This window comes from Lygodium microphyllum, chromosome 19, assembly GCF_053477565.2.
Source record: "Lygodium microphyllum isolate KBCC chromosome 19, Lygodium_microphyllum_v1.1.10, whole genome shotgun sequence".
In the NCBI taxonomy this organism is placed as follows: Eukaryota; Viridiplantae; Streptophyta; class Polypodiopsida; order Schizaeales; family Lygodiaceae; genus Lygodium; species Lygodium microphyllum.
Genome location: NC_141153.1, coordinates 32,815,952 through 32,828,556, shown reverse-complemented (window position 1 = coordinate 32,828,556; position 12,605 = coordinate 32,815,952). Strand labels below are relative to the sequence as shown.

Here is a 12,605-nt window from a genome sequence, read left to right as displayed (position 1 = left end):
GAGAAGAGTCATGTCCTAAGCCTAGCTGCAACTTATTTTCTATGTAACTTTCTCCTACAAATTCAAAATGTAGTTGTCCATGTACTCAAATTGAATAAAACAAACTTGACTACAAGAGCAAATGTGGGTAGAATTACAAAAATTATCTCAGAATAGTTGAAAACACTACTTTTTGTAAAACATGATTTTCTGAGTATTTTTAGGCCTAGACACCTTGTAGCACTCCAAATAACTTCTTCCACGTGCTTAAATCCACCCAAATTTCTTAATAAGTTATTAGAATTTAAAAGTGGGTAGTCAAACTATTTTGGCAACTAGTTCTGAACCTAGAAATCATGTCACAATCATGAATAAGTATCCCATAAGAATGTCTTTTCCTAGTTTTTTCTTCATTGAATATGTAACCACATGATAGTGGGATATTTCATGGGTTTGTAAGTGTGATCGTAAAAGCCCATCACATTCCCTAGTCTTTGCTCTAATTATGTTGTAGTATTAATGGATTTATTTGGTGCTTATCAAATAGCTCTAAGCTATAATGGATGAGACAAAACTATATATTTTATTTTGTTACGAGCCAATGTATTTGCTATTATACTGTATATGGTCTCGTAGCCTTGTCAACTAACCCTAGATGTATCACATGCTATTTAAAGTTCTTTTATGGATAAACTCTTAAGAACCTCTAGAAAAATCTCATTCAACATAGTAAGACTTAGTGTTTGATGTCGAGGGCACTCTCTCATATTATTATAGAACTAGGGAAGAGATGTAGAGGCATTATATGCTTTACAGGCACATCAACTTACTCATTAATAATCTTGTTTATATGCGCAAGGTTCTTGGGACCTACACATTCTAGTTAAACGTGCATGTAGTTTCCACAACCTATGAGCGTGTTTACATTTGTGTTAAAATGATAATTAGAATGTGTGCACAAACACACAATTCAATGCCCCTGAAAGTTACATTTTAAAAAAACATGCCTTCTTTTGAAATCAATTTGAATCCTTCTTTTGAGATAAACATGGTGAGAGAGGGACTGAGTATCATTGTGTGATGAACAAGGCACAAGATGAGACCATGAGCTCCCATGTGACAGATGTCATGTTTGGGAGCTTTCATGGAGAAATGACATTTGATTTCTCAACCACTATTCTTCTCCACATCTATTAAGGTGATTTCTTTGTTTTTTCTTTTTTTTTTTCTCTTGTCAAATGAGATATGTGTATTTGTCTTCTTGTTCTTTTTCTTGTTTGTCAAAGCAAGTGGGCTTAAAAGGAGGCAGGGCAAGCTCCATAGATTTCAAACAAGGTAGGTTCTTATAGAGATAAATTCATATTTTCCTTCTCATGTCGTCTCTCAATGGTTAGATTTTTTTATTTTTTTTTTGTGTTCATTCTACTTTTGATTCAAGTGAGCTTGAAAAAACTATTTACATAGATTGTGTAGAGATGTGGAGTAGGAATCACATATGTTTGCACGGTTAATTACATGTAAGATCTGCAGACATGTAGGGAAACATATGTTTACATGAGTCTATAAATGTGGTCCAATATTTCACCTTCTCCATGTGAAAATGACTCTTTTTGTTTTGTAGAAGAACAACTATGTTTGAGAGTGCAAGAGGGTGGGTGAGTGTATGGTGTAGCAAACACATTTTTGCACCTTCTATGTGCATGTAAAAATGCCATCCAATGTTACACCTTCTCCATGTAGAAACAACTCTATGTGTTCTATAGAAGAGCTACATGTGCTTCATAATGCAAGAGGATGGCGAGTGTATGTTGTAGTGAATGCATTTTGCACACATTTTTATACATGTCTTTAAATTCCATCCAACATTTATCCACCTCTCTATAAAAGAAGCTCTCTATGTTGTGTAGAACAACAACAATGTGTCACTAAGCACATAATCCCAAATGTAAGGTTTTTGATATTGTTTAGGGTTTTTAATCTATACCTCTTTATTTTAATATCTAGTATACTTAATTTCATTTGTTTTGTTCTTGTTTTGCAGATGGAGGCATATGTCTTGTATATGTCATTGTAAGTGCAATATTACTTTGTGGTGCAACATCGTCCCCAGGAGATATGGATCTTCATCCATAGAAAGCACTTCGTGGGGAGCAAGCTCCACATACACCACTAGTTCATGATTGTTAGGATGCTTTATTCAAATCTTTGGTAGCTTTCAATTTTCAAAGATTATATACAAGCTAAACTTGGCATTTTTGTAAACTCATATTTAAATTAAAATGCAAGAAAGAGTACAATTTCATCTATCCTTTTTGGTCTTTAATATTTTATTATGTCAAGAAATGATATTGTATGTAATGTGGTGTTAAGTTTGACTAAACAATATGTGATGTGCATTTAAGGGAGGGTAAAAGAAAACCATGGAGTTGCTAGTTGCAAAAATGTGGTTTTAGTTACATTTCTACAACTAGCAACTCCTGGTTTTGTTTTTTAATGTATTGCACATAAGCTGCCATTTGATTCGGAATTGGTTCGGTCGAAGTATGATGTTTATAAGCACACAAATATGACCATGAAAATTGCAATAAAAGTGCACTTATAAAGTTGCAAAAAATCACGTTTATATGATGTGAAATAAATACAATTCTAGAAGTGTGGTCTTTCGATAGCCTTTTTATCCCAATTATAGAGGTGCTTATAGGTTTTTTAAAAGTTAAAAAAACAAGTCAAGAGGGCTGCCTATAGGTGTAATCCCTAATAGTGTCAAAATCACAATAAGATATTTGTGTCTCAAAAATGCCTTCAAAAGCTTGAACTCCTAAGTCTTGCCTTGACCTTTGATATCATATAAAAAGTTTCTAAAAAAGAAGTTCATGTACAATATCAAGGGATGTAGTTAATTAACATAATATACTAATGGGATATTACTAACCTCATTGCCTTCATGTGGCACTTTCATGCTCCATCATTTATTCATACACACAATATTAGGAGTAGTCGGCATTTTCTTTCTTTGTAACCCATGGGAGTTTGTTTGTGTCTTTGTAACTTTGTTTCTACGATATTTTTGTCACCATCCACTTGCTCTAGAGTAACATTTAATGATGTATTCTTCCTCTCTAGGGATGATTTTCTATGCACCTCATTTACCATTGCTTATTCCTTGTGATAGAGACTATCTATCTTTTGCTTCAATTCTTCTTCTAACTTAATAAGTTTATTGGCTGGTCATGCAAGGCTTTTTAAAATTCATTCAAAGAACCTTGTGACTATAAGAAAGAGTGATGAACATTACATAACATTGCTTGATAATATTGGTGGCCTATGAATATTATCACCTAATCGTTTACAATAACCAAATAGATTGTCTTCGCCATTCCCAACATAAATTAGTAATGAACATACTAAATTAAAAGGAAAAGCTAGGCACTCCAAACATTTGGATACAAGGAACCTTAAACCAAAAGATCAATATTTCTCTTTTCCTTTAAACGATATTAGGAAGTTATTTTTTGCATCTAAGCTATGCTTACTATTAGGGTTCTTTATCATAGCATACTCCTCATTCACATGAATATACAAATCCAATTTTCTTTTATAGTTGCTTATGTCCTTGAATGGTTCGGGGGGGGGGGGGGGGGGCAAAATTTGGGACTAAAATTAGCTCAAGAGTATTAAAAAAGGTATCTTAATTTATAATATGGTCGGGTGCATTTTTAGATAATGATATTTTTAGAATAGTGGTGGATCTCATCTTAGGTGAAAAGAAAAGGAGATCCCCATCTTTTGAGGTGAAGTCCACCACAAAAACTAGGGTACAACCTACAAATATAGCTAGGGGACAAGAAGGAATGTAATAATTACCACAGTCAAGGGACTAATCTACGTTTAAGATTTCCTAATCCATTCCTTATAGTGCTATTTTGGAGTTCATAGTTCTTGTAATGTGGTTTTCAACTAGTCGAGTAGTTGAAAAGAACTTTGTGACTTTTCAAAGATACTTTACATATGAAATACTATAGATAAATTTATATACTAAATAATCATATATGTAAACAAAATTAAAGAACTTAGTCCTTTAGCTTTGTACCTTAAGAAATGTTCACAAGTGAATTGCAAAACTTACAACAACTATGAGTAGATTATGAAGGTTTTAAAACTAATTATTAAGAGTCTATTTCTAATTTCTAGTCTAACTATAAAATAGTATTCAAAGCCTTGCAAAGACCTACGAATGTTTTAAATACACCATCGGTTACCAAGATATGCACTCCTAATTTGTTTCGATTATCGAGTGGAAAGAATAAAGGCTTGCGTTTATGGCAGGCTGCACTTCCGAATATGGGATGCATATTTAAAAGTTTTTGAAGTTTGAGAGAGAGAGAGAGAGAGAGAGGAGATGAATCAGGAATCAGGATGGTCATGATCACAAGTTGTGTTAAGAAAAGGGAGAAAATATTATTTCCTGATTAACTCCTGTCACAGCTTAGAAGGCGCTGCGCCAACTCCATGAGAAGAGATCGTGCGTCTCGACAGAGCCGCGAGAGGCTGAGGAGAAGCCAACGTAGGCTTTACCGTCTGCAGAGAGGTAGTCACAGAGGCGGATGGAAGGAGCGGAGAGCAGCGGCCGCGCATGTGGCGGCAGGCTGGGCGCTTGTGGGGGATAGGGGCCAGTGTAATTGACGGCGTACACGCGGAGCACCTGGGAGACGGCGTTGTAACGGATCCAAGTCGTGACGTACAAACCGGAGTCAAGTACGATGCCGGAGCGCCTGAGGGGAGCCACGTGGGAGGATCGCGAGGCGCCACGTGTGTTGAGGCCGACGTGGTTGTTGTCGGGGTCCCAGCTCTCTTGGGAGGTGTCGAATTCGATGGCAAGGGAGGTAGAGTAGGCAGCGCTGCTGCTGCCGGAGTTGCCGTTGATGGGGCGATAGAGGCCGCCGAAGAGGCCTTTGGTGAGAAGCAGAGGGGGGTCGGGTCTTGGCGGGGATACAGAAGTGCTGACGATGAAGAAGGCTATGCCGTCCCCTCGATAGTCCGGCCGGTCCGACTCCCCGAGATTCATCTGGAACGTGAAGGAGGTGACGAAGGAGGCGGCAGCGGCCCGTGATGATGACGATCTGCAGAGACGGATGGGCTGGCCGTGTAGCATGCGTCCCGCGCCCGCATGCAGGAACGCGTCCGCCACCCCCATCGTCAGCTTCACCTCCTGTGGCATATACACAGACGCGTCCCCCTCGTACGTAAAGTTGCCGTCTCCCGCCCCTCCCCACTCGAACCTTAATCCACTGCACACATTAATCTTGTCGCTGCAGCTCATCCAGAACCAGAGCATAAGAACCTGCAACGTGACCAGGCCCTGCCTGCCCACCACAGACACCATCTCCTGCCTTACCAGCTGTCACAATTACACAAACAGACCAGCTGAAACTTCCAAGCCCTATCGAGAATATTCACTAGGTCCACTAATTACCTGATAACCACACCTTCCTATTTAGACTGATCATTACGGCCTTCTTGCAGTCAAATCCACGAATCTTCACGTCTAACAAGTCAAAAGCCTTCGTTTTCAAAGCTCTGCCAGCTGCTTGTTCGTTCTTTTTAAAAAGCCAGCTTGCAGCCACACCTTACAAGGGATATGCTTCCTCCTTCATTCACTCGAAGCTTCTTATTTTATCCGTTTAGAAGCTTTTCCTAGAACCAAAATGGATATTATATCACACGATTCGCTTTGTCGAATTTTTAAGAGTAGACACAAAATATAGGTTAGAGAAAAGAGTGACAAAGCTTGAGTATCGTGTCTACAAGGGCTTACTATGGCCTTTAAGAATAATAAGCATGTCCTCGATTCCATTATGTATATGCCATATGGAACATTTTTTTATTCATTCTAGAGGCTACGTGTATCTTTCCAAGTTCAAGATTTCTCAAAAGTTGGACCCAATGCTCAGTAAAAACTTTTGCCCCATCCAATAGAAAAACGAAAGAAGTTGAGTAGTCTTGGGGAAAAGTAGGCGATTATATAACTAAAACGCCAAAAAAAAAAGATGGTTTTCATTTTAAAAACCTCAATATCAACAAGTTTTTAGAAATCTTGCTTCGAAAAACTATATTGCAATATGATTTTCTATGAACACTATTTGGACCTCTTTAAGTGTAAGTTTTGAGACGATTGCCTCTCTTTAGAGAGTCGATGAAGTCAATGCGTTCACAAATACAAAAACAATTTGAGTGTGAAGGCAAGCATTTGACTTGTGAGGTTTTCCTTAGAAGTAAAAAGGGTAACTTGTGGAGAGTGGTGCATTATTTTCTGAATCGAAGGTTGGAGAATCATGATTATGTAATCCAAACTTAACCATATAGAATCTATCTGACCGTCTTGAAAATGTAATTATTATATGTCTTTTCAATATATGTGAAAAACATTGCAATACTATTTAATGATATGAAATGATAACTTTGCATAAGAAGAGAGTTGAAATGGACTTGACAAATATTCTGGATAATCTTTATCCTTACTAACTATTGGGAAAAAGGTTTCACATGGATGCCACATGGCAGCCCATTGAAAACCCTAGCAAAAATCATGATAGAGAAGAAGAGGCCACACCAAATTGCACCTCCCACTCACAATCCAAACACACACACACTCTGTGTGTGTGTGTGTGTGTGTGTGTGTGTGCACTCACGTAGACACATTTCCCGTAATATGCATAGTAGGCTACAGAGAAAATTTTAAGCCATTCATCCGAGCCATGGTTTGCCACAAGATAGAGCTATCATTTTTGCAAGCAATGATGAGGGAGGCATTGAGCCTACAATATGAGGTTTGTATATACCTAAACATTGTTACTAAGGTTACATTAGGCTGGTGCTAACCTATATAGTATTTATTCGTGATAGCATGACCAATCACTACAAGATATAGGCCTTGACGTTCAAAGCGACAAAAATGTTCATAAAAATTTTTTCCTCCATCGTCGCTAAAAACGTCGGTATTAGCGATACCATAGAACCATTGCTATAAGCGTCGCTATGGGACGCTAATAGTGATGCAAATAGTGATGCCTATAGCAACAGTTTACGGCGCAAACTGCGACTCTAATAGCGGCATGTGCAGTAAATTTGCAACGCTAATAGCGACGATTATAGATTTAAAAATTTTATGTGGTAGGGCAACTTGCTGCCACAAATAGCACTATGTGCTTTATTTGGGCCATACAAAAGAGTTACAGTAAAGTGTACAATGCTCGTCAAAACGGTTATAGATTTAAAAAATTTATGTGATAGGGCAGCTTGCTGCCACAAATAGCACTATGTGCTTTATTTGGGCCATACAAAAGAGTTACAATAAAGTGTACAATGCTCGTCAAAATGAAGGAAAAGTGTACTTGAATCCATAAGACTGATACAAAATAAATACAAGCTCACATAATGAAAGTGACAGTAGAATCATGGCAAGATACAAAGGATGATAATACATAGTGCATAGAAAATGCCTACATAAATCACATGACCAAAAAAGAAGATGATGTACTGCACTCCAGAGATCCAAGGGCGAGCCATAGATCCTCACCATCCGAAAGCTCTTCGCGCTGCAAAAGGAGCATCAAACGGACTCTCCAAAAAAAGAAACAACTACACATCGGTCCACCATACAATAATACATTTTAATTAAAATTAGTAACTACGGATAAGAAAGATGAGTGACTTACTGGGCGGTCTCATGCATATAATCAATCGATCAATGTAGTAAGACCGTGTCTCTCTGAATATCGAGTCTCTAGGCTGGTGGGATCGCAGTTTGTAATGGAGCGTTGCAAAGAGAACAAAATACAACTGTTAGAAAGACGATTGTCGGTACCAGGGATATTGCAAAAAAATAAGCGAGAAGAACAAAAGAAAAACTTACAAAGTTCTTCATATAAGTCTTGTGGCCGCCACTCCTAAGATGATGGACCACTCCTGCCTCTAGTCATGCCCTCGCTGCCTCACATTGTTGTCTCCAATGTCTTGGAGAATCCCTAGCCTCCTCCCTGAGTCGATGCCAGTCATCTGCATCTAGCCACTCAGGCTTTGAGGCCCCACTCTTAAGTGCCTTGCGTGCATCCGATCATCTATGTGACATGTACGCACACATGCACTCCATCGTCCAGCCTATGGAAAACTTATATATTGCGGTGGGTACCGAAAAATCCTTATGCAAGGATACCACTATGTAGTCCTTGCTCCCCTCCAGCATGTTCTTCCAATGATCCAAGATGTTGTGCTGAAAAACTTGTTGGCACAACTATCTCATATGAGCCATCACTCTCCTCCCCTGATCATTCATGATGACGGCTCATGTCTTATCATCTACAAGGTATCCATACCCCTCTGGGGTATGTCTAAGATGTGTCCTCTCCCACCTATGACCATGCTCCTGGGAATATCTAGGAGACCCCTGTACATCTGGTGTACCTACGGGGGTGGTATCTCTCGAAGTAGCACCCATAGGGGTGCCATCTGCAGATGATTGAGCAAAAGCCGGAGTGAGTGGAGTAGACGTCCCCACAGGTGTGACAAATTCCACAAGTGACGCAACTCCAGAAGAACGATGAGACGGAGACACTACGTTACACTACAAGGGATCGGGCTCATACCCGCGCTCCTAGCCGCACAAAATGACTTGGGAAAAAAAGTGTCGGGCCCGTGTAATAGCGCATGTATCATCGCGGCCAGAGACATGCGTGTAAAAGCGCGTGTACAGTGACAGCCAGTCGCGCGAATACACGACCCCATACACGCGTTCTGCGCAGTTTTGTTGCAAATTTACACGCGAATCTAACCAGACTATCCGCGAAAATATACGCGATTTTGACAGATGACACGCGCTTATACACGCGATCGCAGAGGGAAAAAAAAAATCCAGAGAGTGCTTTTGGGTGCCTGGATGCTGTTCCAGCATCCAGCCACCCAAAGGCACTCTCTGGATTTTTTTTTTGGTGCATTGCACCATAAAAAAAGAGCGATTTAGATTTCAAGACTCACTCTCTATGAATACACGATTCAATATTACTATCTAAAACTTAATACACGACTCAAGACTCACGATTCAATACATTGTCAATACATGATACATTTGTGTACAAGGGAGTCCATATGTCAAAATAGCCCATGGCTTTAATTAGGAACAAATATATACAAAGTCAAATAGGGAGCTAGGTGCAAAAAAGCCCATGGCTTCAGTTACAAAAAAAATTTGTACAACCACATCCTACAGTATTCTGAAAGCTAATCAGAGGATGATGAGGACCCTGTGCTCTCTCCATGATCAGAGGAGCTCGCATCGGTATGTTCCGATGAGTGGTGCTCGCCTCCACCAGGAGCAGTGGCACGAACATCAGCAGTGGCGGCTGGATCATCAGGAGCAGGAGCATCAGCATCTTGTGCCTGTTCAAGAAATATACCGTATGTAAGTATACATATATATGCAATTAAATAAACCGAAATCATTCATTTAGAGTTTTCAAGTACCTGTCGACCGTATGGTCTCATGGCCGCGTCAAACTGCGCATCCGTAATACGTCCCTCGTTTCTGAAGATGGCCCACGTGTCACGTCTGCTATTGCGGCGAGCATACCCAGTCTCGTGGGCTGTGGGCCCTCTCCCCATAACCCGTCGCTGTAACATAATCAAGATAGTTTGTAAGATCAAAACAATCATAGAATCAATGAATTTGGCAAACAATCAAATAAAGAGGCAAGTTACTTACGAACTCTGCCTCCCACGACTCGACGCCGCCAGATCCGAAATGCGACGATCCAATGGTCTCCATCTGGATCCGTCGTGCCTCCACATGCTGCCTGCTCTTCACGCCTCCCTCTGCGCGCTTCTTTGCCTCCTTCCACTCGCGTTTGTGGGCAGTGGCAGGTTTCTCACAAGGATAGCCACCCGCAGCTACATTCACCCCATCATCATACGCGAGTTTCTTAAGGTGAGATCTTTTATTACTTAAGATCTCCCTTATTCGCGTCCTTCCCCATACATCCGAGAATGTCGCTCGTGGGGGATTGGGGTACCGACTATGTACACTATCTAGGACCTCCCTAACTAACCGGCTATCCTGATCTTTAAATTTTACAAAACAGTTTCTATACATGTTTGAAACTACCCCCCGCATATACTCCATCACCTCTTTCCCTCTCGCATCCATGACTACCCCGCCCCTATCCGTAACATCGTAGAAAATCTCTCCCTCCACCTCTCTCGCCTCCTCCGACTCCTCACTGTCTCCTCGTACATGCCTCCCTCCATGCCCTCTCTCACCGCGTGCCCTACTACCCCCCCCACCAAAGCACCCGCCGCATAATCCTCCACTCCCGCTCTCCCTACTGCGGCGTCGGCTCTCATCTGTACTGCGGGAGTAGCCATGACTAGGGGTGGCTGCACGTGACTGTGTACGTGACTGTGGCTGTGAGGGAGCACGTGATGGTGGCCGTGAGCCCTCACGTGACAGTACAGAGGAGGGTGTGCGTGAGTGTGTCCGTGCAGGGGTGTGTCTCCTCGGTGAGCGTGTATGCGCAAGGGTACGTCTCGCCGGACTCGCAGGCGTAGACGGCAGTGGAGAGGCTTGTGTACTTGGGGGCGCGGTGTGACCTGGGAGTCTAGGAGGAGGATGGGCATACATATACTCTGTCAGCTCCACTGGATTAGGATGGCGCCCAAAATGGTTTATCATCTCCATCATCCAAGTGGCGTATGCCCACGGATCGAAGGAAGAGCCTGGATCCATGAAGAATCTGCAAAGCGTCGAAATTCCGCCTCAATGAACCAAGCAAAACATGCATATAAAAAATAAACATATCTCCTACAATATATCTCCTCAATATATCTCCTACAATATATAACCTACAACATATATCTACCATTCTAGAAAATAAACATATCTCTTACAATACCAAACATCGAATTAGTAGAAGATCATAAGCCAAAAGAAGAAGTTCATTTCGAATTAGTGACGAAATTCATGAAAAACAAAAACTCTTTCCTCTATCTTGACGGACATTGTCCATCAAGGGAGAAATGACTAAACACATACACAAGGGTTCCTTCTTCTCTCTTTCCTCTATCTTGACGGATGTCGTTTGTCAAGAAATAAATAGTTAAGCACATATACAATGTGTGTGAATTCTATCCTCTGTCGCTTTCAAGTACACATAGCACGGGTGGAAAGAAAGAAAGCGACAGATTTGCCAAAACAAACAAACGACAACCAACCTCTTTGAAAAGTCTTTGAAAAGTGAGTTCGTTGATTCTTGCTTCTCTCTCCCTTTCTGTGTTGTCTGCACCCTTTGCTTCTTTTGGGTAGTCCAAGAGGGAGAAAGAGGGCTTTTGAAAGAAAGAAAGCGACGCAAAAAGAAGAAGAAGAAGTGTTTTGAAAGAGGGCTTTTGAAAGAAAGAAAGTGGCGCGCGCGGTAGGTAAACGCGAAAAGCACGCGTGTAAAAGCGCATGTAAAAGCGCGTGTAAAAGCGCAGCAGAATACATTTTAGACACGCCTGTACACGCGACACAGAGCCTGTTTATACTTTTTTTAAAAACTGATTGTTCTTGTGTATCCATTGTTTTGTGCATAGGATGTGTATGATTTCACTAAAAACTGATCCTACTTCTGTATTGGTTATTTTGGACATAGCATGTCATCATCCTCTTCAAGCAGTTCTGGTGAGGATGAGACAATGCGTCATCGTGATCGCGACGTGTGGCTGGCACAAAGGATCAAGTGTACGTGTAATCGATGTCAAGGGTGCATTGTACGAGCGCGTCGAATTACATTGAATCACATCTCGATGTATGGAGAATGGATTCAAACAGGTTTAGAGGTGAGAAGATGTGAATTGAAAGTATTAAAATAACTCATGGTGTGCAAATTAATGGAGCGCGTTGTAATATATATACTGTGATTGAAGCAGGATGCAGTACCACACCCTAACATGGTGCCATACGCACGGCGAGAGCATGCAAAGCGTCGACGAAATGATGCTGGAGCTTCGGGATCTGTTGTCGGAGATGAGTGGGAAAGGGATGACAATAGCCCTGCACCCCACGAAGTTGTGGAAGAGGAAGTGTTTGATGACATGGTGCGGAATCTTTTTAGGGATGATCGCAAAGGTGTGGACGACAATGATATGGAACAAGACCATCTCTACAACGCTTCATCGACACCGGTTTTTGAAGGGTGCACATTCTCTATTTTACGTGCTTCACTTGAACTGCTCAATATACAAACAGTTTATGGATGGAGCAATGCAAGTCTTGACGCATTATTGAAGTAAGCATTGTAACTTGCAAATTTCAGTTAGTGGTTTTTGGTTTACAGTATAGGGTTTAGGGTTATGGGCTAATTGATGATATTGGATGCAGGCTATTATCAAACATGCTTCCAAAGGGGAATAGACTACCCACCTCAAGAGACAAAGCGAGGCGCTATCTTGGAGGATTGGATTATGATCGCATACATGCATGCGTCAATGATTGCATTCTCTTTCGTGGGACGCATAAGGAGGCTCGACAGTGTCCCACTTGTGGTGAAGCAAGGTATAGAACAAATGTGAAGAGTTTTGATGTACCTCGTAAAGTCTTGCGA

The 12,605-nt window shown here is 41.1% G+C and overlaps 2 protein-coding genes across 2 annotated transcripts; both read right to left on the bottom strand.

The window, feature by feature from the left end:
• Positions 1-4,215: 4,215 nt before the first annotated feature.
• On the bottom strand, positions 4,216-5,522 carry LOC148019720 (lectin-like). Its single transcript, XM_087700823.1, has one exon. It carries the CDS (start codon positions 5,360-5,362, stop codon positions 4,466-4,468), a length of 897 nt encoding a protein of 298 aa, XP_087556949.1. The 5' UTR covers positions 5,363-5,522; the 3' UTR covers positions 4,216-4,465.
• Positions 5,523-9,252: 3,730 nt separating this feature from the next.
• On the bottom strand, positions 9,253-9,868 carry LOC148019719 (uncharacterized). Its single transcript, XM_087699618.1, has 3 exons — positions 9,734-9,868; positions 9,496-9,642; positions 9,253-9,411 (listed from the first exon to the last, which is right to left on the bottom strand). The coding sequence occupies exons 1-3, from the start codon at positions 9,794-9,796 to the stop codon at positions 9,253-9,255; spliced, it is 369 nt and encodes a 122-aa protein (XP_087555744.1). The 5' UTR covers positions 9,797-9,868.
• Between the last annotated feature and the right edge of the window lie 2,737 nt (positions 9,869-12,605).

What these genes read in the sequence shown, in the direction of transcription:
- LOC148019719 (XM_087699618.1), bottom strand. Translation starts at nt 9,796, where the DNA reads ATGGAGACCATTGGATCGTCGCATTTCGGATCTGGCGGCGTCGAGTCG. An exon ending in AGTCGTGGGAGGCAGAGTTC is followed by an intron (nt 9,643 to 9,733) that starts GTAAGTAACTTG and finishes ATTATGTTACAG; the next exon opens with CGACGGGTTATGGGGAGAGG. An exon ending in TGAGACCATACGGTCGACAG is followed by an intron (nt 9,412 to 9,495) that starts GTACTTGAAAAC and finishes TTTCTTGAACAG; the next exon opens with GCACAAGATGCTGATGCTCC.
- LOC148019720 (XM_087700823.1), bottom strand. Translation starts at nt 5,362, where the DNA reads ATGGTGTCTGTGGTGGGCAGGCAGGGCCTGGTCACGTTGCAGGTTCTT.